Source organism: Simochromis diagramma, unplaced genomic scaffold (genome assembly GCF_900408965.1).
Source record: "Simochromis diagramma unplaced genomic scaffold, fSimDia1.1 OVJJ01000344.1, whole genome shotgun sequence".
NCBI lineage: Eukaryota > Metazoa > Chordata > Actinopteri > Cichliformes > Cichlidae > Simochromis > Simochromis diagramma.
Window position 1 is genome coordinate 12,544,338 of NW_024387375.1, and position 22,358 is coordinate 12,566,695.

The window sequence follows — 22,358 nt, forward strand, 5'->3', positions numbered from 1 at the left end:
CTAGTCCAGAGCAGCAGGACTGGATCTTTATTTAAGCAGCCTTTCTGTCATCACATGAAACAAATTTATCTTATCTTTTTTTTTTTTATATTTAATTAATAAATTTTTTCTTGCACCACAGGCCCCAAAATTCTCCAGACTGCGGTCACGTTTTGGTGCATCAGCTATACTGTAGGCCCCATCATCTAGTTTGCTACTTGTCGCAGTGTTTTTCATGTCAGTCATTCAATTTATGGCTCGGCTATACAGTGACTCAGGCTATAGGATGCGATTAAAAAGCTAATTTTTTTTTTTTTACCATAAATGAATAGAAAGACGCAAAAATGGGAGAGTGAGTCAGTAAATTGGAGGTCGGTGTGAAGAGAGCCCTCCTGATGCTCTGTTTGCTGCTGCGCAGTCACACAATCAGTTTAGTGCACACACATAGATCCTAATTGATCATATGACTCTCCTTTTATGTGCCACAGTTCGAACCCTCTCCACCCCCTCCCTAACTCTTTTGCAATATCTCCCATATATATAGATATATATATAATATATGTATATGTATACATATATAAAGCCTCTGTGGCCTGCAGTGGTCACATGACCTCAGCAATGGCATTAGGTCCAAGCAACGTGAGCTCCATCGCCCCAACCCTAATGATGCACAAATCAAAGATGCGTTTGGTAGAAGAAACGTATGCGCCGTGCCTCTATGCAAAACGGCATAAACGGCAGTCCTGATGTAATAATAATAATCAATCAGGCATCTAATGTAACATATCCAGCTAGATGGAGAGGCTAACCTAACCACTCAGTCAGCCCTCTGACGCTGTTACATCGGTATCGGCAGTGTTATTTCAGAGTTGTACTTGAGCCACAGGCGCTTACGATATCAGTGTGTTGCGTTTCCATTCCTGTCAGTGTTTACGTTGCTCATTGCTTTAGTTGACATTTTTGTTTCTCTTTAATTTTCTTTCAGTATGACAGGCTAAACCTGATTAAAGTAAGCATTTCTTCTTGTTTTCATTTGACCCATTCACAATCCCTTCTGCCTCCCATTGAGTCCCTTAGGCCTCCACTTACCCATCATATAGAGATGGATTTCTAGTTCCTGTCCCTCTTGTCCTTTCCAGTGCGCCCCCACCCTCTGACTCAATGCGAAAGGATCCTGATTTCATTCTGAAATGTTAAATAATCAGCCCGGCTTAATCAGAAGACTGATTCCACTGTAGTGACTGTCAGCACTGTAAATGACAAAATATTATTATTCGAGCCAATTCTTTTGCCCCGACACAAAACTATTTCTTTAAAACAATATGTCCTAAAATTTAAACCAAGAAATCTTCCCCTCCTCTTATGTAGTCACAGGAAGTCAAACACAGTGGCACATGCATACATGCACGCCTTGTCCAGACAGTGGACTCTGAGTCATTTCTCTCTGTCACCTTCAGATCAGAGTAGCGCACATTGGCCCAGCTATCATCACAGCCTTGAGCCTGCTTCTGCAGCTAAATGCTAGCTGACGCTGCGCACACCAGAAAAGCAGCAAACCCTGTTGAACAGAAAACAAACAAACTAAATATTTCGGTGTTTTAAAATTACAGTTTTGCAATATTTAGGGCTTCATTCAGTCCATGATTTGTGTTTTGTGGCAATTTCTAAAGCTGCCAAGTCAAAGTGTGATACGAAACATATGACTCACTCTTCAGCTACACTGTCACAATCAACATCATCGACTTTTTTTTTCTGTGTTCTTGCTAAAACTCATTCTGGATTATCCGCAAAGTCTGTTATTCACATCAGATTTAACTTACTGTGCCAGTTTGGGGTTTTTTTTTGTTCTTTTATTAATATAATATTTCTTTGTCAATCATCCCTCTGCTGCCAGACACATGCTGTATGATGCACTTTCTCCTCTTTAGTCCCCGTCTTCTTCCCTCTTCTTTGTTCTCCCCTTTGAATGATCACCTGCATGTTCCCTCTGTGGGACTTTTTGCATTTAGACTGTTAGAGTTGAAAGTGTGTTTATGTGAATGGAATTGTGAATCTTATTAGGCCGCACCTCTGCTGCCCTCTGCTGCTGTAAAACCGCAACAGACGTGATTGTTTGTTTAAGAAGAGACCTCAAAAGAACAAATTATAGAAAATCACCAGTGACACATTTCACACCTATTACAGCTCATTTAAATATCATCACAGCTCTCACTAAACTACAAAGGTGAATTAATTTTCACATTTTCTTTAAAAAATAAACTCCACGCAGGCAATGTGATGATTTTTGAAGACATATCGATGTACGTCTTGTTGTAAAGGTATTTTGAAATACAAACATAGTATATCCAGTCAGCGAATGCAGCACGCAACATGCTTTAGATTTAAATTACTTTCAGTTCCACCAACACAGGAAGCAGGTCTTCTTTGGAAGATTTGTGGAAAAGTCCTATATTTGATTGATAAGTAGACATGTCTGTCTGGGTGCATACGTAAGTGGACTGGAAGATAATTTAACCCTCCATCGTTTCCATGTTCAGGATAGAGTACATTATTTAAATAGTGTGGGGAATTCTGCTGTTAAGAAATTATTGTTTTACATCTGATGGATCTGGTTATTAAAAAGGTGATCGTGTGTATCTGCATAAGCCTTCAAGCCTGCTGCACTGTTCACTAGTTCCACGGAGTTAAATGCTTTTCCTCTTTTTCTCTTTCCACAGAAGAGCCAAAGCTGGTACAATGTAAGTCACGCCTTCTTTATCTCCTTCTGTGTGTGTGTGTGTGTGTGTGTGTGTGTGTGTGTGTGTGTGTGTGTGTGTGTGTGTGTGTGTGTGTGTGTGTGCTGGGGTGTTTTCATGTCATGTTTGTGACACCTGAAAGTGTTGGTTTAGTTGCTAACACTGCTTAGGAGCTGAAAGGTCTGTTGTCCTTGACCTTGTTTACTGGAGCACTGAACCACCAGTGTGCGTTACTGGTCCTGCAGGAAGGGATTAGCAGGAGGCTTAAAATAGCAGCAAGTGGGCCTTTGATGCAGCAGAGCAAGACAACAATCCTTCAGCACTGCCGTGCAAGATTTGACTAATATGCCCACATATTTCACTGGTATCACACAGTATAGAATCGACGCAGATTATTGCAGTTTTGTGTTTTCACCACAAGGTGGTGTGCTAACACTATTTTCCTAACCATGGTTCTCTTTGTAGATAGCCACTGAACATCCACTTAACAAATATTTTAAACCTTTTTTTTTTTTTTTTTTTTAAACAAAAAAGGTTGCCAGCTGTGTGGGTTTAAGTGGATTTAACCACTAATAAGTGAGAACACAGCTTCTACAGAAGGGTCTTTATTGGATTTTTTCCCCCCATTTTGTGCTCTTTTTATTTCTTCTGTTGGTTTATTTCCTTTCTTTTATTCCCTATGTGTACACTCTTCCCCTCTCTCCCCAGCATGAAAGACAACACATCCTGAGAGTAAGCATGACTTGTATTTTTGTCCAGCCCTGATTATCTTTGACTTGTCTCTCTTGCTCTCAGACTGGTGGGATGTTTTGATATCCCTCCTGCCTGTTTCTCATTCCATTGCCTTCCCTCAGCACTCAGCGTTGCTACCGCCAGCAAGTGACGCTGAAATAGAAAGCACTGTGCTGTCATGATAAAGCTCAAAACAAGATCTTCCATATTGTGTTTTCAACACGGTGTAGAAGAATCGTACGGCACAATTATTCTTTCATAGCAGTAACAGTGTTCAAAGGGTTTGCATTTTACACGTGGACCTGTGAGCACAAGTGAATTTCTATTTCTGGCGTGCAACAGGTGGTAGCACACTGAGTTCCTCACTGTACTAAGCAGCTCAGTAAACCATCACAAGGGCTTCTGAATGCGCCATGGGAATGAAGCATGGTGCTTTAGGTTGTGGCACGTTTTCCTCCTGCCCAGCTCTCTTTCCTGCGTCCTGATAAGCACGGACACTTGGTCTGGCATTAAAACAAGGAGAAACACAAGGCCCTAACTAAACATAGCTGAAACATGAAAAAGGATTCTGAAAGCTTTTCAATACTTCGCTAATGCACTCAGCTGTAATAAACCCATTTCATTTCCTCTACTGACCTACTATCTGGAACAGACCGTAACAAGTGATAATCACTGCTGTAAGTGCCGTCCTGTGGTTCTCAAACTGTGGGGTGGGCCCCCTGGTGGAGAATAGAGGCACCACAGGGGAAGGAGCCACATTAACTTAATTTATTACAGTTTAAGCAGAGGAGGCAGACGCATGAGAGTTTCCTGATGCTATTATTATTAGTTTTCTTTCAATAAAATTACCAGAAAATAGTTTGCAAACCACTGGACTGCACTGATAATCTCTCACAGATGTCACTGTCATACTTACAGATGATATACTGCCGGCTACCAGCACAGTGAACTTGTCGTGTACAAGATGGCAGGATGATCTGCCCTTACCTCCAGATTATGTTGCTGTCAACAAATCTCTGTAAAAGGCCAAACTTAACAGTGAAGCCACCCTGCTCATTAATTGCCACGTTTTCTTGTTCCTTTGTCTTGCAGATCTGCATTTTTGTCAGCGGAAGCACTGCGTGCCATGTTTTTACCCTGAACACGGTCACAACTGTTTACATGCATGCTCCTTCGAGTCCCTTTGTACTACAAGCCTGCCGTCCGTATCAGTTCTGCAGCTGAAAACAGTCCACACATATACTGCATATACATATATGCATTAGCTTACAGCACCCAGATGTTGAAAGGAAATTATTTAGTCTTTAAATAAGACTGAAATGTTTGGTGATGAGTAAATGCTATGGACACAAAAGACAAATCTACTGTGGCTTACAAGTTAAAAATAGTATTTTGTTTTGACATACAGAGAAGACTTGAGCCATCAAATTTAAATCAGCACATGTGATGCAGGGATGAAGCTTTCCAGCATTAACTCACATTAAGCACACCAAGCTAAGAGTTGCACCCAAACAAGCCAGTCAGTCTTTGTAGCTTCGTGAACTTCTTAAGAGTAAGAAGTTCACGTTGTTGTTATTTCGAAGTTGCGTTGGCTCAAGACTAAAACTACATAGAGTGTGTATGTGAGACAACTTCAACAGGATAGCTGGCCTCAGGTCTCCGAGCCACAAACAGGGAGGAAAAGCCTGAAAATAAGAAATGTTGATATCACATGTATGGAGTAATCCCTTAATATGAATATTCAGAATTGGCATTACAATGTTCTCTTCAAACCCCGCTGACAATGTGAATCGGGGTGAAATTCACCATCACAGCTGATTCATAATGGTGAATTGAATTAACTGCTCAGCATCGGGGCTACCTTCCTGACATCTTGTACACTAATCTTTACACACATGTGTTTTTACTAAAGCTCAATCAGCCGGAGAAACGTGTGTCTAACAGATCCTTTTTCAGTTCACTTGGTTCTGACACGTAGGTGTTGTAGCATTCATGCGCCTGCTTGTCAGACACTGTGTGCATGTGTGTGTGTGCACGTCTACGTGGCAGTAGCAATCGGCCACGACTTCGAAACTACAGTGACTAAACATCCACCTTTCCTAACACGAGCCCGTACGAGGTAGGCACGGTCACCTCACTTTCTTAGGAGCAGCATAATTGCATTTTCTTATTCGCTTTGCATCTACACAAATGTGTGGCCTCCAGGAAGTTGGCAGGAAAAGAGAAAACAAGCAACAAAAACAGCAAGATAAGAGATATCTGGACAGTAGACAGTGCATGAGTTTAGTGCATGGAGGCCAACTTTCCATAAAATGAACAACAGCGGTAGTAAAATAGAGAGTTTATTGTTAATAGGATAAACACACTCCTCTGGTACACAGCATAAAACCCCACCCAGGTTTGCAGTACCAGTCTCCTCCATCCCCTACTGTTTGTCCAGCATGTTAATAGTTAACCAGATCGATACACGCTGTGTGTTGGTAGTTCCACTTTATACCCCGTTCGTCCTAGGCGTCACTGTGCCGCCTGAACTCTGCATGCAAAGTCACAGTCAAGTCAATGAACTCTTTCTTTCCTTAAGCTATAAAGCTACAAAATCGACACGAATACACGGAAATACCACAAGTACGGGATGAAGCTTCATTAAGTTTCATGCTCATGATGTAAAGGCATGTTTTCCAAGAAGCCTGTGATATTTTTCTTTCTGCTTCCTCAACTTACGCAAAGATGGGACTCGAGGCTGGATTCCAGTGCCCAAATATGACTTATAAATTTGCTTAGAGCAATGAAAATCCAAGCCACAGTTACACTTGTTTTGTGTTTTTTTTTTTCTCTCTGTTTGTTTTTTGTTTTGCTCACCAGTCAGACCTCCATAACTGTGCCCACGTTTTTGAGCGCCAAAGCATTTTTTTTGTTAAAAAAAAGTGCTGCTGAAGTAGAAGCTCTCCATCCTTCTCGCCCACTGAAAGTAGCAGAGGGGGATCAGGTGTCAGGAGTGCATGAATGACCTCAATACCAAGGCAGGAAGGAACCACTCCATACCTGCAGTTCCTTGAAATCGCCAGCGTTCAGCACGTTCAGTACTCGTACTTTGGATTCCAGCGGCCTTTCATTCATAAAATAAACGTTAAAAGCCCAAGAGCAAAGAATTATCGAGCGCGTATTTATTCATTCTCCTCGCTCTGCTATTTAAACCCTGGCTTGCGACCCGGTGCAGTCCCTTTCAAGATTGATGGTGTTGTTTTGCAGCCAGAGGTAACTGGAGGTTATGCTCACATCTGTTCTCTATAACTCAATCACTCGCTCAGACTGTAAGACGGACTCAACACATACTTTGGCTTTTTTTCCCTTTATTCAGTCCTACTTTTTTTCCCTACAGCTACATCTTTGTTTATATTAATCCTCCAGTCTGCAGAGTAAACTCGCCTCATTCTTTGCTGGTCATAAACAGAGTAATTATCAGGCACTCAGACCTGGACAGCAATACACACACACACACACACACACACTCATGCTCTGCTTGCACACTTACGAGGAGGAGTAAGCAGAAAAAAGGAAAAGGCTACTGGCGTGATAATAAAGGACTTGTTGGCTGGGGTTACTAGAGGGCAACGGCCGTAACTCCTCTCCCTGTCTGCGTGAAAGGAAGCGAGAGAGAGGCACAGAAAGACAGAGTGAGACAGGAATCATGTGGCTGGAGTGCGTTGTGTCCACTGCTCAGTGTTGAAAGGGAGCAGCACCCAAGAGGAGGAGGGGAGCGCGGATACTACAGCTTCAAACTGCTGCACACATCGTCTGGCTTCTCTTATTTTCCCAACTTTTCTCGAACTGACAAGTCAAGTCGGCTGTGAGACAAGCCCACTGGGGCACATTTTTGGAAAACTTGTTTCCATCCAGGCAGCAAAAAGGATCTGGCGCCCTGAATATGGAACTGGATGAGGACTGTACGCTGTCTGACTGGGAGGCCATGCTGGAGCTGGATGAGGCGTTGGCATTGTGGGTTCTGCAGGGTCCAGCTAGAGGGGAATGGGGTTGGGAGTGGGGCTGGGCTGCCTCAGACCTTCAAGACCCCGAGTGGGACAGTGAGGAGATTCCTGCTGTAAGTCGACCCCAGCTCGTAAGCCGAAAACATCACGGGGAGAAGCGATGAAAAATGAAAATGTAACCTTGAAGCGGCAAAACAGAGGATCGCCCAGAGGGCTTTTTTAGGGAACTTTGTGTGCTGTGCAAGCTGCTGTGAGCGTAGTTCTGTGGTAAATCCCCACCAATAATTCAAACAAGTGGTTTGGCTGTGAGTCTTTGCTATTTGAAATCTTCTTGAGCTCACATAGGCCTGTTGTTTGGCATGATTGTCCAGTTACTATGTGAGTGACTTCATTTGTCAACAGCGGAGGTTGTTTCTAGGGTTGTTTTAAAAAATGGAAACATGATGATGTCTGCAGAGAACGGCATGATTTTTTTCTAAGAACACTTTCAGTTTTTTGGCTTTAGACTTCTCCCTTGAGCCTCGATCAAAAGGAATATGTATTTTCTTTTCTTTCTGCTTAACTCTTGTTGCTGTTATGTTTTCCTGAAGTTTTCCTGTTGAAGGAAAGCATCTGGCACGGACAGTGAGAGCCTTCCCTCTGGTACACATTTGGAGATATATCACAGGCTAATCTAGTCAGCTGAAGCCAAGCATAAAGAAAAATACTGGTCATATGAAACAGAATATGCTTCCCGTTTTGATCCTAATAAGCCAACACTGTCTGCTTGTTTACACTTGAGATTTCATCGATGATCCAACAAAAGCCTCACTGTCAGAAATATGTCGCCCTGTAATGCAAATAGGATATCCTGACTCATAAATACCAGTCATGGCAGCATGTGTTTTGAATGATTTGCACTGGGCTGATTCTTTCCTTGCATTGCGCTTTAAATCGGTTATGATGCGTCCTTTCAGATATCTCGGGCTACGTACCTCTGCTTGCCGTACTCTGTATTTCCATTTGCAGTAACTGTGAAAATCCCCCACAGGATGAAAGTCACGGCATGATTAAAGTAAAGCGGACATACCGATCAAACCTGTGGGTGGTTTTAACAAGGTTATCTCACATGCTCGTGGAAACAAGTAACCCAGGCTGTGTGACAGAGGCAACACTTGTGAAAAGAGCATGAGGATGCGAGTGTGTGTGTTTGTTTGTGTGTGTGTGTGTGGTTTCTGACTCTGCCTGTCACTGCAGGTGCTGAGCCCGACATACAAGCAGCGCAATGAGGACTTTAGGAAACTCTTCAAGCAGCTCCCTGACACAGAGAGACTCATTGTGGGTGAGTGTACACACTGAGGCCATCTGAGTACTGGCAGGGTGCAGCCAGCTTGGTAGTAATTAGAAAATGATTAATCCTTCCGGAGCAGACAAGTACGGGATATTCCCACCGGCTGACATCATGGCATGACTGTAAATATGTGTCGATTTTTGTCACTGAGTAAAATAAATCCCACGGTCTTCAGAGGCCTTAGTGTCATTGTTTGAGGAGACCTTTTCCTTTTCGGGCACTCATGTGAACACGTAATGTGAACACAAGTTTCGCTCATTTGTTGTTGAGAGTTTCTCAGTGTTCCTATGAGTACAGTCATTGTTGTAAATGCTTCCGACTAAATCAAACTGCATGTGAACTTGACTCGAACTTGCTGAAATGGTCAGTTTTGTGTCCTATTTGTTGTTGTTGTTTCTGTGCTACATGGTGCAGTTCCTGTGCCGTCTTTTTTCTCATTTTCCATCATGTCTGATTTCATGACTCATCCATGTTGCAGACTACTCCTGTGCTCTTCAGCGGGACATCCTCCTGCAGGGACGACTCTACCTCTCTGAGAACTGGATCTGTTTCTATAGCAACATCTTCCGCTGGGAAACGCTGGTATTGCTGCACTTCTGTGCATTCTTTCTGGCAGTATTGGGTGTGTGTGTGTGTGTGTGTGTGTGTAAGTAATGGTGTACATTTGTGTGTTTGTTTAAAGCTGACGGTGCGGCTAAAGGACATCTGCTCAATGACAAAGGAGAAGACCGCCCGGCTCATTCCCAATGCCATCCAGGTCTGCACGGACACTGAGAAGGTAAGGGATACGCAAGACTTTGTTTTCAGTGTGTACATGTCAGTGTTTATTGATGATGTGGCTGCTGATAGAAGCACAAAGATGAAGTGTGAAGTTTACAGAGCTGGTGCTCTCTGCTCAGATTCAGCCAAATACTGCCAAACTGATCAGACAGCTACAAATGGATGATGAGATAAAGCACCCCGGGAGTGCAAACCAAGAGTTTCTTAAGGAAAAACAACAGGATATTCTTCTATGGCCCAGTCAGTCATCTGATCTCAGTGAAACAGAGGCGCTTTTTTAGTTATTAAATGCAAAACTGCAAGCAAATGACACAAGCAAACAAGCTGCAAATTAAAGAGGTTTCAGTAACTTTCTAGTCCCTGTACTTTCTTGGGAAAAAAAATCTGAATTGAAGCTGAAAGTCTGCATTAGAATCACACATTAAATGTTTGATTTACAGCCCACTGTGGGGTGGTGGTGTGCAGAAGCAAAACTACAAAATTGCGTCTTTTTCCTCAAACATTATGGAGGGCACCCGTAAATGTGTCATAAATATGTGCTTTAGTTTTTATTTTCATTTATTTCAACTAATTTACAAAATTATTTCTCCATTTCATTTTGTATTTTGTTACTTTTTAGTTTCCACTTATTTAATCTCCCAGAACTGACTCTCTTCCCTTTTTTTCTATTTGCATGTCTTTGTACATGATGCAAATTCCTTTATTTATGGTGTTATTTTAGTTCCATGTCGGCTAATACGAGATCGCGTTTTATTCTCTGCAGCACTTCTTCACCTCGTTCGGAGCCAGGGACAGGACGTACATGATGATGTTTAGACTGTGGCAGAATGCGCTGCTCGACAAGGTCAGCAAATCCAATTTGTGACTTTATGCTTTGGTCTATATTTTTTTTTCTTTTGCCACACATGGGATGACAACAACAAATTGCTGCATGGTTCCCTCCTCACTCTCTTCGTTCCTTATAACTGGTTTGTTGATCTTCTGCAGCCTCTGTGCCCCAAAGAGCTCTGGCACTTTGTTCATCAGTGCTATGGCAACGAGCTCGGCCTGACCAGTGACGACGAGGACTACGTTCCTCCCGATGATGACTTTAACACCATGGGGTATGTCTGGTTATGGTGCTGCATCAGTTACTATGGCTACCACTATAAATATTGTCATTTGGTTGCCTAATTTCCCAAATTAGAAAATAATTATTCCGGCCAACATGAGCCAGAGCCAGTAAATACTGAGTATTTTCTGTGCCGATGTACTATTAATACAGTCACGGTTTGAATGCTTTTATTCTACAATGCACTCACAGTGAAGGCTAAAGGCTTTGTTGCGAACATGTCTACATACACATAAGAGACAGTTTGCCTCAAAATCAAGTTTACATGTTTCTCCCCTAGTGCTAGTTATCGATCACGATCTTTTTGTGTTGAGCTCATCAGTTTTGGGTGGAGGTGTCTGTGTTCCTTATGACATAATGTAAATAAATGGCACTTGGCTCACTGTGCTCAGAAGAGCCAAAAAATGTATTTGAACAACTCGTTCATTCGAGAACTCATGACCTACCTCTGCAACATAGAAGCACATGAACCCGTGAGGGTGTGACATGACACAAACGTGTGACATAATATAAACATACAGAAACAATAGCACTCCCCTCATGGAGCGGTAATGTTAGCAAGTTCCTTTGATTGGCCAGCGTGAAAAACATTCCTACATAAAACCACGAACCATGCTGCCTTTGCAGTGGTTGATTCGTAGACAGTGACAAGGTCATGCTCGCAATCAGTAGCCATCTGGGTGTGTCAAGTTGACAATAAAATGTCAATAAAAAGGACTCACTCTGCTATCAGTTTGTGATTGAACAGGGTCAAGTCAGCAGTCTCTGATAACACAGGAATTACCTGTGACAGATAAGCAGAAATTAGAAATCTCTTGCCATCTGTTGTAAATCACATTTACTGCTTACATCCAGACTACAGGCAGAAACTCATATATTTGTAACTTAGCTATTCTATTATCGCAGACGTCTCTACAGCTGCAGTAAAGTCTGGGACTGTCACGTTTCTCCATTGCCTTCAGGTTCAGTGAGGAGATTCCCAATGAGGAGAACGAGATCAACAATGATAACTTGTCCAAGAACAACGTAGAAGCCAAGCCTGAAGGGAGCCCTCCTCCTGTACAAAAGAAGCTCATCCCAAACAGCACCATCCCCACCCCTGGCAACCACGATACCATCACAGTAAGTTGTTGCAGTTATGCGCTATACTCTGTTTTTAACCACGTAAAGCCTAAAACATGAAATCATTGGCAGACAATTCTCTTCTATTTTTTTTATTTCAGTGTTTATTCTACCTTTTGACATTTTTCACGTTTTTAAAAAGGAAATAACATTTTACTTTACATATAAGAGTTTTAATTTGTATCATTATTGCTCCATTCAGTATTTTTGTGCAGTTTTTTCAGGTTTTTCAGTATTTTAAAAAAAAATCACAAAAATTTAAATCAAATCGCATGCAAACCTCAGAATCTCTGAATAACTTCACCATATTGTTTTTCCGCAGTTTGACCTCCCAGCTGAGGAATATGCAGACTGCCTGCCAGATGGTGATCTGCTGGCTGTCCCTCTGGTGGTGGAGGAAAAGAATGAGACCAGTGGGCCTGCTGGTCCTGTCCCATCACCATCACTGGACTTCAATGACAATGAAGACATCCCCACTGAGCTCAGTGATTCTTCAGAAACACACGACGAGGGTAACTTGCAGAGAGCGGATGGTCTTTGCTAACAGGACGACTATTCATATAATTTAAAACCAGAACATAAGAAATGTATTTTCTTTATTTGTTATGTGTGTTTCTTTGCCATGTAGGAGAGGTACAAGCCTTCCATGAGGATCTCAATGGCAGGCAGCATATCAATGAGATCTACAAGTTCAGTGTGGACAAGCTGTATGACATCCTTTTCACGGAGTCTCAGTTCATGAGTGATTTCATGGAGCAGAGGCGATTCTCAGGTCGGTACGCCTGATGTTCCTGCACGTGATTCAGTCGAGTCACGTCTGAGCTCCTTGGAAAGAGTGCAAGCTAAAAAGACAGGCTTTATTCAATTCGAACATTTGCTTTTCAGATATAGTGTACCATCCATGGAAGAAGGAGGAAGATGGGAACCAGACCAGAGAAATCATGTACACCATCTCTCTGTCCAACCCCCTGGCTCCCAAAACAGCCACAGTCACTGAGACACAGGTAGAGTCATGTCAAGTAGAAACATGTTTAATTATTTAAGCTCTGCTGTGCTTTATGAGACACTTAAACTACATTTTGTCGATTTTATCAGACTCTATACAAAGCCAGTCAGGAGAGTGAGTGTTACATCATTGATGCTGAGGTCATCACACACGACGTCCCCTATCATGACTACTTCTACACTCTCAACCGCTACATGCTCACGAGGGTGGCCAAGAACAAGTGTCGGTTACGGTGAGTCATAAGACTTCGTGACATAATTATTTTATTTTTTTGGACCATCTTTCCCCGTGTTTAAATTATTTTTAAGTGTTTCTTTTCATGGTTTATCTCAATTTATTTAGCATTTTATTGCAAAGACAGAACCTGTGTATAAATACAGTCATGCTCTTCTCCTAGGATATCAACAGAGCTGCGTTACAGGAAACAGCCATGGGGGCTGGTAAAAGGCTTCATAGAGAAGAACTTCTGGAGTGGGCTTGAAGAAAACTTCCGCCATCTTGGTAAACTCCATGGTTGTTTGGTTGGCTGTTTCGATTGGTCACATCAGTCATGTGGTTTTCTTAACAAGAAGACTCAGAGAGCACAACTCGAAGAGCAAGGGCTAAACTAAAACCTTTATTTATGATGCTTTTATTACAACACGCTGACGTCAGCTTGTTTTTATTAGAATATGATGACATCAGCCTGTTATGGCGTCACTGTGAGCTCGTAGAGCATCGTATTTTTTCAAAAAAGGGGGTGTTATGCTCGATATGATCTTGGGCGCTAACAATGAAGGTCAAACTCAATGAAGCTCAGCCAACATGGTACCCGTCCTCCAAGGCCTGGTATATTGTTGTGAACTCGTGAAGATGATCCATAAAAATTGTGGGTAATATAGTTTGTGTTTTTTTACTGATTTTAACATTTGATGTGATCTTGACCCTAGTTATACCTTAATTAAATCATCTGAAGCCGTTATTGGTATCTACCATCACACAAAACTTTCACAATGATATCTTAAAAACTTTGGACACTGGACTGCAGCAAACAGACAAACAGACAAAGAAATGGAACCGATTACATACTCCCCCCATTCAAGGGGAGAAATAATGGCAACGATAGACTTAATCTAATCATTGCTTAATGCTTAAAGAGAGAACAAAAGCATGTGGATGTTTTCAACAAACTGAAAGTGCATGGGTGTTATATATATTTATATGTAACAGGTGTGTTTTTTCTCTCTCAGAGTTGGAGCTGTCCAAGCTGGAGGAGATACTCATGGAGACTCACCAGCTGTCTCCAAAGGCAAAAGTGGTGAAGAACTCCACGGTGAGGCGCAAGAAGAGGCCGCTTCCCCACATGCGCAGCCAGCATCTGGATGAGGCCCTCAGCCCCGTTACCACGCCGACAGATGAGGAAGTGATCCAGAGGATCAAACACGTGGCCGGCTCCACGCAAACGAGACACCAGAGTCCAGAACACCTGCCCGGAGGCTTCGCTCTGTACAGCGTCTCCAAACTGCTGCTCATCATCAGCTTTGTGTAAGCAGCTCATCAGAGCACGCACGTGCACACGTCATTCCTGTGAGGATGGCTGCACAGTTGTCCATCAGGATGTAAATGTACATTTGACACATGCTGACATGACTTATTTTAATTTCCTTAGAAATATGTCATTATTGTTCTTTTGAGTGTAACTCCTTTCTCCTCTTCTTTCATTGCCATCCATAGGATCTGTCTCAGGTACACATATATGTTCTCTGATATATAGACAGATTACAAATTATAGAAAAACTAACAAACTGTCTTAGTAAGGTACTGGGCCACTATATGTCGGCCGATTGGCTTTAGCGTTCCTTAGCAAGTTTGCTCTTTTATTTAATGTCTCAATGTCGGTGGAGAGTGACTGACTGACTGATGCACAGTCCAAAGTTTCCTGTAGGCATTCAGTGATGTTGAACTCTCATTACTCTAAAAAACAGCTTTGTTCCCACATGTGTGTATCAAACTATTTAGCGACGCCCTCGTGTCCTTTATCCTGGCAGAGAGGATAAAGTTTGCAAGTAGATCCAAACTATGTGAGAAAAATGCCCCCAAAGCATAACAGAGATTCATTTAATCATTACATTTGTCATCCGTCTGTATTCAGTATTTATTGAAAATCATCCCACAGTCAAAGTGTACTTTCAGTATACATCAGAGTGCTCATACCAGCTCATTAGAGGCATTATGAATGATTTCAAAGTGAAGCTGAGCCCTCGTTTGTTGACTCTCTTTCTTCATTTCTGTCTCTTTGCCCTCCTCCAGCCTGGTCCTGCTTGTGTTCCTCAACATGATGCTTTTCTACAAACTGTGGATGCTGGAGTACTCTGCGCAGTCCTTAACAACCTGGCAAGGTCTGCGGTTTCATGAAAGGTAAACACACCCCAACAGATCCATGTGTACACACGGTTTATTGCACTGTTTTTTTCATTACTCTTTACACAGAACTTTCTGTTAAACACATTAAAGATACCCAAACACTGTAATACAATTCCAGACGTAAGCAGGCACACACATCCGTAAAGTAAACTGCATCCATATGGCCTCGAACGGGAAATCTCTGCGCTTGCTTACTGAAAAGTTTTTTTTAAAAACTGCTTGTTAGCAGTCCCTTAAAATGGAAATAATGCTTCAGTGCCTGCACCCTTAGGTTGCTGTGTGTGTTTATCTGTGTGTGTGTTTTTCCAAGTAAACTGCCTCAGACGCAGATGGAGTGGGCCCAACTCCTGGAGGCACAGCAGCGGTACCACGATGCTGAGCTGCAAAAGTGGAGGGAGATTATCAAGTCATCCGTAGTGCTGCTGGACCAGGTATAGAAAAAGTTCCTTTTTTTACAGCAGATAGTAAATAATAATATAATTAATATTATTTAAATTAAATAAGATAAATAATAATTCTGAAAATGTAGTTTTACTTTTATTTATGTTTTTCAATATTTTTAATAGTTTCATTTTTAATATTAGTGTAATTTTAATATTATTTCTGCCAGAAGAGATTGTACATGTTCTCATAAATACATTCAACTCTGACCAAAGCTTACATTTGCTAACTAGCTTGATTTTCATTTATGCTATTGCGACCATGTTTGTGAGAACTTTGAGAAGCTAATGAAGTGGCTAGAGGGTGTTTATCTATATTAGAACTAAATAAGAATGTCAGTAGATTTATTAAAATGTATAAAAAGTGAAATGAATTGCCCCCACCTTACAAATTCCACAAATTCAACTCCTAGAGCGCTGTCACGAGAGTCAGTGCCAACTCCTCCTCCTGATATTTAAACTGGATTTCACACTGCCCACTAGGATAATGGATATTCAAGAATCAGAAAATACTTAATTAAAAGAAAAAAAGGCCTCTCTACTGTGCATTCATACCACATTTAATAGCAGCTTTTCTAAGTTGAGGAATTTTCTAGACACTAATTGTGAAGTTGTAACATTTCCAGTAATCATCAATCACCATCAATGCAATTTTTCAAATGTCACCAATGATAAAATGATTAAATTCACTTTGAATAACTTTTTCGCCTGTTATTAAAATGGAGAAAATACTATTTAACATGTGTTCCTGTTGTTTTGCTTCTTCAGATGAAAGACTCTTTATTGAACCTCCAGAGAGGCATTGGTTTAAGGGACTACCCATCTGAGACTGAGGAGAAGCGCAGTCGCTATCACTGACACACTACCATCAGGCCATGAGGGCATGCTGTGCAATACGGGACCTGTTTTCTTTTTGAACCAGTATGCCGTCAGCGGCAAGACAGAGAGAGAACAGAGGGGGGTGGTGGGACCAATAGTGAGCGGATCCATGGACATAAAGAGAGGAACAGTCATCTCTAGCGTATGGAAGTTAAAACCACCCCCAGAGGACGAAACCACGGACAGAAAGGGTCCCGATCACACACAGGAATCGAGCTATCCCCAACAAGAGGAGGTGCAAGACTTGCTTCCTCTAAACACCTTGGGGATAACCGTTTCCTTCTACTCTCTATATTTCCAAGTGCATCCTACTGTAAGCCATGTGAGCCAGGAGCGTGGCGGAGAGAGCGAAGGAAAACTACTGCATGCATTTAGACAACCTATCTCCCCTCAGTCAGTGTTAATGTGGTCCAGTTCCAGTCTATGTGTGTCTGAAAAAGAACAGAAGAAGAGGAGAGATTGAGTCAAAGAAAAGGGGAGGGGGATCCTTTTGAGTCTTAACGGCTTTCTACACTCTCCGACTGTTCCAAATCAATCGTACCCTAGAGGTCCTCGCTGCAGCGTCCCTTCAGTAAACCTCCAGGTGATCAGAGGACAGGTTCACTCCACGAGAAAAGACGTATTGTAGCTGGGAGATCAGCTTCACTGATCAGCCCTTATTGCCTTGTTTGAGCCTGGACTGTGTGGTTTCTGTCCGGGCTGGTTCCCTGACATACCGATGAGTAGAGCGTAAGATTGATAAGATGCGATTCGCAGGCTCGGTTTCTCCCGTCACAGTGTTACCTACCTTTTGTCGCATTATTTCTCATCCTTCTGATGAAGTCGAATGTATTAGTCTGGGGAAAAAAAGAAAAAAAAAAAGGCTGGACTTTGATCACAACTTGATAAACTTTGAAACGGGGACGCTGCAGCTAGACCGGCCAGTAGGGAGTCCTGTGTTCTTACATGTTTTATTACTAAACTGTGATTATATCTCTTTAAAAATGTTTCAGATTGGAAAGAGGTCATGAATATATTTGAAATATATAAGAATATTTCATTATTTAATAATATATATATATATATATATATTTCAAAATATATAAAAAACATTACCTATATTTATTGTTAATTTATGTACATACAGAAATGATCAGAGCTCTAGACCAGTTAAAGAATTTCTAACAAAAAGTGTTTTCTTCTAAAGATGCATGCCAGATATGTCTGTGACATGTCCAGTGTGCAAGTATGATTCTTCATTCGCGCGATTATGTTCGCGCACGTGAGCGTGTATATGTGTATGTGTGTGTGTGTGTGTGTGTGATTATGTGTGCAGGAATTTTTACCATTCCACATGTCTATGTTTCTTTTCTGGCTCTTCCAGCTGGACTGCCTTTTTTTCTTTTTTTAATGCTGATGTGTTTGGATGCTGCCTTGCATTAGTCCCACCAGGGTGCAGCTGCACATTTGAAGAGTTTTGTTCCAAAATGATGTATCAGACAGCTGGAAACAGCCACGATCGATTGGTTAGGTAGTGTCACATGCACATTTGGCTAAGAAGCTAAACGATGCCTGGCTCGACCGCAGGAGGAAACACAAACCCCTTTGAGGTTGTGTCAGTAAGAGCATCTCGCTTAAAATCAAAAATAACCGGAGCTACCTGCTGTGACAACCCTTTCTAAATAAGGGCAGGAAAAAAAACTTCAAATATATATTTTTTGCAGATTGCAAAAATGAAATGGATACATGCTATTTTGGAAATGAACCCTTCGTGCCCCCTGTGAGCAACTCTTCTGTTCATTTCACCACATTAGCTGCCGCTGTTTGCTAAACAGGAAGAGGTTTTGGCATTTTAGGAAATCTGCACATTTGCTGTAAGGTTGGATGATATGATCGGATGCTACTGTCACGTGTGTAAACTAAGTAAGTAAATAAGAAACAAAAAGAAACTAAGCCTGACAGTTTTGGTTCATTCTTTGTAAGTTTAGATCTACCTTCATATTTGGCATCCTGGTAGGATCTTTTCATCTTACTCTCAGTAAAAATAAATAAAAAGTGAGAGCATAAGCACATTCCTCAAAATCGAAACCTCTTCCTTTAAAAATACCTGCGTTAACTCAAAATGTACTCTACCTTTCCCCGTTTCAAGTGTCTGTCTTGGATGCAGTGAAAGCATGAGAATTAACTTTATGCAACTAAATTGAACCAAAAGAAAGTAGAAATGTACTTTCACAGAGGACGTATTGTTTTAAATTAAGTATTTATCATGTATGTCATATACATATATATATATATATATATACATACACACACACACAGGTGTTAGTATGGTGGTTTACTCATTCACCTAACAACATCCCCAGGTTTGATCCCAGAATGATGCACAAATCCCTATTTGGGGTTGCATCAGGAACGGCACCCGGTGTAAAAAAATAATAATAATAATTTTATCTGCTGAATCAAACACACGGAGCTGCCCGCTATGGCAACCCCCTTGTGAATAAGGGAGCAGCTGAAAGCAGCTATATAAAAAGCAATGTTACGTTTGCTGAGGCCTCGCCCCGAACTTAGCCTGGCACACCTTCTCGTCCGTTTTCCGGAGCAAAGATGGGACGAGCGATCAGTATGAGGGCAAGCAGATAACTTTACTGTGGCGTGTTCTCGACCGACATATTGAGCGCGTTCCATTTGAAGAAGGCACAGTGACGATAACGCACAGAAACCTTAAGACGTGAATGTGAGTGGTTTTGAGATGTTTTCTGTTTTATAGAAATCACCTTCACAATCCCGAAGGCACTGAAAGATTATAGTGAAGTTATGCTTTGTGTGTATGACGGTGCGAATACATGGAAATGTAACTGAAATGCTTTAAGAGTTTGTTTTCAAGTGTAGTGAGTAGATTTTTTCTTCTTCTTCGTTTTCAGATGCTTCTGTAGTAAATGCTTGATTGAGATGGTTTTACTGACACGTTTTCACCGTCGCGGCTGAGTGAAGCAGTTAATGTCACCTCAGTCCAAGTCAGACGCTCGATCGGGCTTTTGAGGAAGCTGTTGCGACAGCAAACTTAAATTTTATTTCACAAATCTGAGCAGTTATGCGAATTGACTTCTTGTTTTTCTTTTTCTTCAGAACTCTGTTTCTCATTTTTACCAGCAAATTAAACAAATTAAGTTTCATTCTATAGCAATCAACACTTTTTTTCTGTCCATTTGCTTTCACTCTTTCTCTCCTAGCATGCACTCACGCAGTTAATCTGTGTTAATCGAATGATTGTATGGTTGCTATCGCTGCACAACTGTGGAACCAAGGTGACCTGGGAGATTTTGTCACTGACAGCAGATGGAGTTTCTGTACGTGCTTTGTTAACTGTATCCATTGGGCATTCGCCTAGAGGCAACAGAGCTACCCTTGCAACACAGTGCTGACTAACAGCCTTGGTTAACACACAGTAGGAATCACACGCAACCTCCTGAAAACGACCACTGATTAAAACTCTTCTTCGAGTGTGTCTTGATAAAACATGTACTGTGTAGTTCTGTTCAAAGAGAATTCTGCTGTATGTTTTTTTAAAGGTTTTGATCTCTAGACTTTTAGTGAAATTTCTACATGAGATGAATATGCTGTATGTATATGTTGTGTATATCTGCAGTGTGCACACACGCACACTGTCAAAAGAATCCGACCTGCGCTGCGCGTAGGTTTTGACTTGCTGATGACTTTTGCCTCATAGAGACGGGAGATAAAAGTGGCTTTCTGGTTCATGTGAAGTAGAGGTTGGAAGTTTGAATAAAGAAAAAATACTAAAACAAATGCTGCTGCTGTTTTTGGTGTGGTTACTTTTGAGTTTCACAAATGCGTGAGAAGAAAATTAACATTCATGAAAATCTGGAATTGAATCACAAAAACGGATCCTTAGCAGATTTGAGAATGAGGTAAATACAACCTCATTCTAAGACAAACAGCAACACGTGAGCTCTTACTGTCAGGATATGTTGTGTTAGGACCCAAGATGGAGAGGTTAACAAAAGGCATTATTGGATTGATGGAAATCTACACAAGGCCAAACGCAAAACGATGCAAAACAAGTGCAAACTATTTCAATTCACGAGGGACCAGAGATCAGAATGACGCTAGAGAACTGAACTACGCTCTGACAACAGAAAGAAAGTGTATAAATACACAGCGGGGAGATTAGAGCAGAGAAGAAACACCTGGGACACAGTACCAAGACACAGGTGGACAGGAAGTAACTGATGAGAGGGAGGAAAACTGAACACAATGCCCACGAGGCTAAGGATTAGCAAACTAAAACAGGGAACATAAATAGAGAGTCAGGGACTATGGAATGTGAACCTGACATGAACATATAAACTAGACACACATTAAAGGTAAACAAACATGGAGGCGAGAGCTGACAACACACTGAGATTAAACAAGGAGCGAGTGGACAGAAAAGGGAACTGATACTATTTAAAGAAGAACTGACGACTAACATAATAAGAAAACTCTGAAAAAAACAAACCCACAAAACTCGAAAGAGTAAATAGCATAGAATTAGAATTTACTTCACAAACCCAAAAATAAATGGAAAAAAATCAAGCAGTGACTCTGACAGTCTAAGAACCTAGCACCATGTCGCTTTTAAGAAGTGCAGAAGCAGCACATAAAAAAGGCAAAGTACACCTCATGATTCAGTAGTTTCTGATTCTTCTCTATAGTTTTTGTTGATTCAGTTCAGCGAGGTTTCATTCTTCTAAGTTTAAGCACAGATCTTCCACCACAGCATTTCAATCAGGTTGAGGTTTGAACTTTGTTGCCACTGAAACACTTTGATTGATCCCTTTTTTTTTTTTGGCCATTCTTTTGTAGATTTGCTTCTGTGCTTGAAGTCACTGCTGCATAACCCAGTTTAGGAAGCTTTAGTTGTCAAACAGATGGCCTCATATTTGACTCTAGAATACTTTGGTATCCACAGGAGCTCATAGTCGACTCGCCAGCTGCCCAGGCCCTGTGGCTGGTTGGTATGAGGTGCTTGTGCTGATTTTCTGTCTTGTTCTCCAGACATGGTGCTGTGCATTATTGCCAAGCATCTCCACTTTAGTTTTGTCTGTGCAAAGCACATTGTTCCAGAAGAATTTGTTCAGATGCAACTTTGGAAACCTGAATGGAGCTGCCCTGTTCCTTATAGAGAGAATGGGCTTTGTTCCAGCAACAGTTACAAAAAAGGCATATTTGATCAGTGTTTTTTATTTGTACTATGATGAACTTTAACATTTAGCATGTTATTAACTGAGACCTTTAGAGTCTTGGGATTTTCTTGTTTTGGGTTTCTAAGATTCTAAGGTCGTTACTGATGTCTTTCCTCTGTGGCATCATGTTAACACACACCTGAATTCTCCAGACAAACAAAGTGCCAAAACTTCTGCTTTAATGGAGATGTTCACACTAATTCAGCTAATTCAGCTAATTCAGTCCATTTCATTGGCAGCACCCAGCCCACACTCTTAATACTGTTAAGAAATAATCATGTACTTAATATTTTGCACACTGCTTCTGCATCGTGCTTTGTTGAATAAATAATGACGCGTTTTAATATGTCATGTCTTCTTGTTGTTGTATAACTTGCTAAGGACCGAATGGTTTTTATTATATTCTGATATCTAAAACCTTAGGATTTAAAGAGCATATACTTTCTTTTGTCTGCGGTTGCTACAGACACAATATGGTTGACCTCAGAAGACTTAACAGAGAGAGTAGTATTGAGGAAAATAGTGTGTGACGCATGGATGAAATATTCATCTGTTACTGCACTCAAAAAATAAAATCATAAGACTTTTAAATATTGATGTCATGTTTAAGTGTTGTTATTTTTAGGA

General features: G+C 41.3%; 1 protein-coding gene across 16 annotated transcripts in view; it reads left to right on the top strand.

Moving 5' to 3' along the window:
- Nucleotides 1–20,292, top strand: part of gramd1bb (GRAM domain containing 1Bb) — a 117,061-nt gene extending 96,769 nt beyond the window's left edge. For 8 of the 16 annotated variants that reach the window (XM_040009595.1, XM_040009598.1, XM_040009610.1 and 5 more), the window contains 19 exons: nt 965–988; nt 2,697–2,717; nt 3,423–3,446; nt 8,669–8,753; nt 9,241–9,344; nt 9,445–9,540; nt 10,306–10,386; nt 10,530–10,645; nt 11,616–11,775; nt 12,098–12,287; nt 12,404–12,547; nt 12,661–12,779; nt 12,871–13,013; nt 13,179–13,282; nt 14,011–14,305; nt 14,495–14,506; nt 15,071–15,178; nt 15,495–15,615; nt 16,393–20,292. In XM_040009595.1, the coding sequence (XP_039865529.1) occupies nt 965–988; nt 2,697–2,717; nt 3,423–3,446; nt 8,669–8,753; nt 9,241–9,344; nt 9,445–9,540; nt 10,306–10,386; nt 10,530–10,645; nt 11,616–11,775; nt 12,098–12,287; nt 12,404–12,547; nt 12,661–12,779; nt 12,871–13,013; nt 13,179–13,282; nt 14,011–14,305; nt 14,495–14,506; nt 15,071–15,178; nt 15,495–15,615; nt 16,393–16,482 (2,037 nt within the window). In that variant the 3' untranslated portion in view covers nt 16,483–20,292. The remainder of the gene's footprint in view (nt 1–964; nt 989–2,696; nt 2,718–3,422; nt 3,447–8,668; nt 8,754–9,240; nt 9,345–9,444; nt 9,541–10,305; nt 10,387–10,529; nt 10,646–11,615; nt 11,776–12,097; nt 12,288–12,403; nt 12,548–12,660; nt 12,780–12,870; nt 13,014–13,178; nt 13,283–14,010; nt 14,306–14,494; nt 14,507–15,070; nt 15,179–15,494; nt 15,616–16,392) is intronic. The other 8 variants (XM_040009601.1, XM_040009603.1, XM_040009599.1 and 5 more) reach the window with 5 other exon arrangements.
- The last annotated feature ends 2,066 nt before the right edge of the window (nt 20,293–22,358 follow it).